Here is an 878-nt window from a genome sequence, read left to right on the forward strand (position 1 = left end):
TGGGCCCTCTGCCCCCACCTGCACCACACACCCATTGGGCCACCAGCCTGGTGGCTACCCCCCCCCACAAGACCTCAAAATCCCCAAGGCCAACTGCAAGGGGCCCCAAACCCCACAGGGCCTGCAAGTCCCATAGGGCCACCCTAACCAAACTGCACAGGGGCTCCTAAACCCCACAGGGCCAGCCACATGGGACCCCTAAACCCCACACGGCTCCCCAAACCCCACAAGGCCAGCTGTGAGGCGCCCTAAACCCCACAGGGCTCCCCCTAAAGCACACAGAGCCAGCCACATGGGATCCCTAAACACCACAGAGCCAACCACAAGGGGGCCCTAAAACCTACAGGGCTCCCTAAATCCCACAGGGTCAGCTGCCAGGGGACTCCAAACCGCACAGGGCTCCCTAACCCCCCCAGAATCGGCTGCAATGAGCTCCTAAACCCCACAGGGTCAGCAAAAAAAAAAAAGGGCCCCTAAACCCCACAAGGCCAGCTACGAGGAAACCCTAAATCCTAAAGGGCTCCCCAAAGCCCTACAGGGCCAGCCGAAAAGAGCATCCAAGCCCCGCAGAGCCAGCTGCAAGGGGCCTTTAAACCCCTCTCCCATACAGACGGAGCCCGGACACGCTCAACCGCGCAGCTCCACGGCGCGGCCTGACCCGGCGCCTCAGCGCGGCGGGAACGGGAGCAGCTGCCTTCCGGGGCGGAGCGGGGGCGGATCGCAGTCAAGCGAAGCGGCAACGGCACCATGATGGCGCAGCGGGCGCTTCCTAACCCTTACGCGGACTACGACAAGTCCTTGGCCACCGGCTACTTCGATGCTGCCGGGAGGGTGAGTGGGGGTCGGGGTGAGGCGGCCGGGGCGGGAGCGGGCCCTTC

The 878-nt window shown here is 64.5% G+C and overlaps 1 protein-coding gene across 2 annotated transcripts in view; it reads left to right on the forward strand.

Annotated features, from left to right (window-relative positions):
• The first annotated feature begins 717 nt into the window (after nt 1-717).
• The window catches only part of LANCL1 (LanC lantibiotic synthetase component C-like 1 (bacterial)), a 17,409-nt gene continuing 17,248 nt past the window's right edge, over nt 718-878 (forward strand). The window contains exon 1 of one of the 2 annotated variants that reach the window (XM_009887572.1): nt 718-831. In XM_009887572.1, coding sequence (XP_009885874.1) covers nt 748-831 — 84 coding nt within the window. In that variant the 5' untranslated portion in view covers nt 718-747. Of the gene's footprint in view, nt 842-878 lie in introns of both variants that reach the window. The other variant, XM_009887573.1, reaches the window with a different exon arrangement.

Source organism: Charadrius vociferus, unplaced genomic scaffold (assembly GCF_000708025.1).
Source record: "Charadrius vociferus isolate BGI_N301 unplaced genomic scaffold, ASM70802v2 scaffold136, whole genome shotgun sequence".
NCBI classification, from domain to species: domain Eukaryota; kingdom Metazoa; phylum Chordata; class Aves; order Charadriiformes; family Charadriidae; genus Charadrius; species Charadrius vociferus.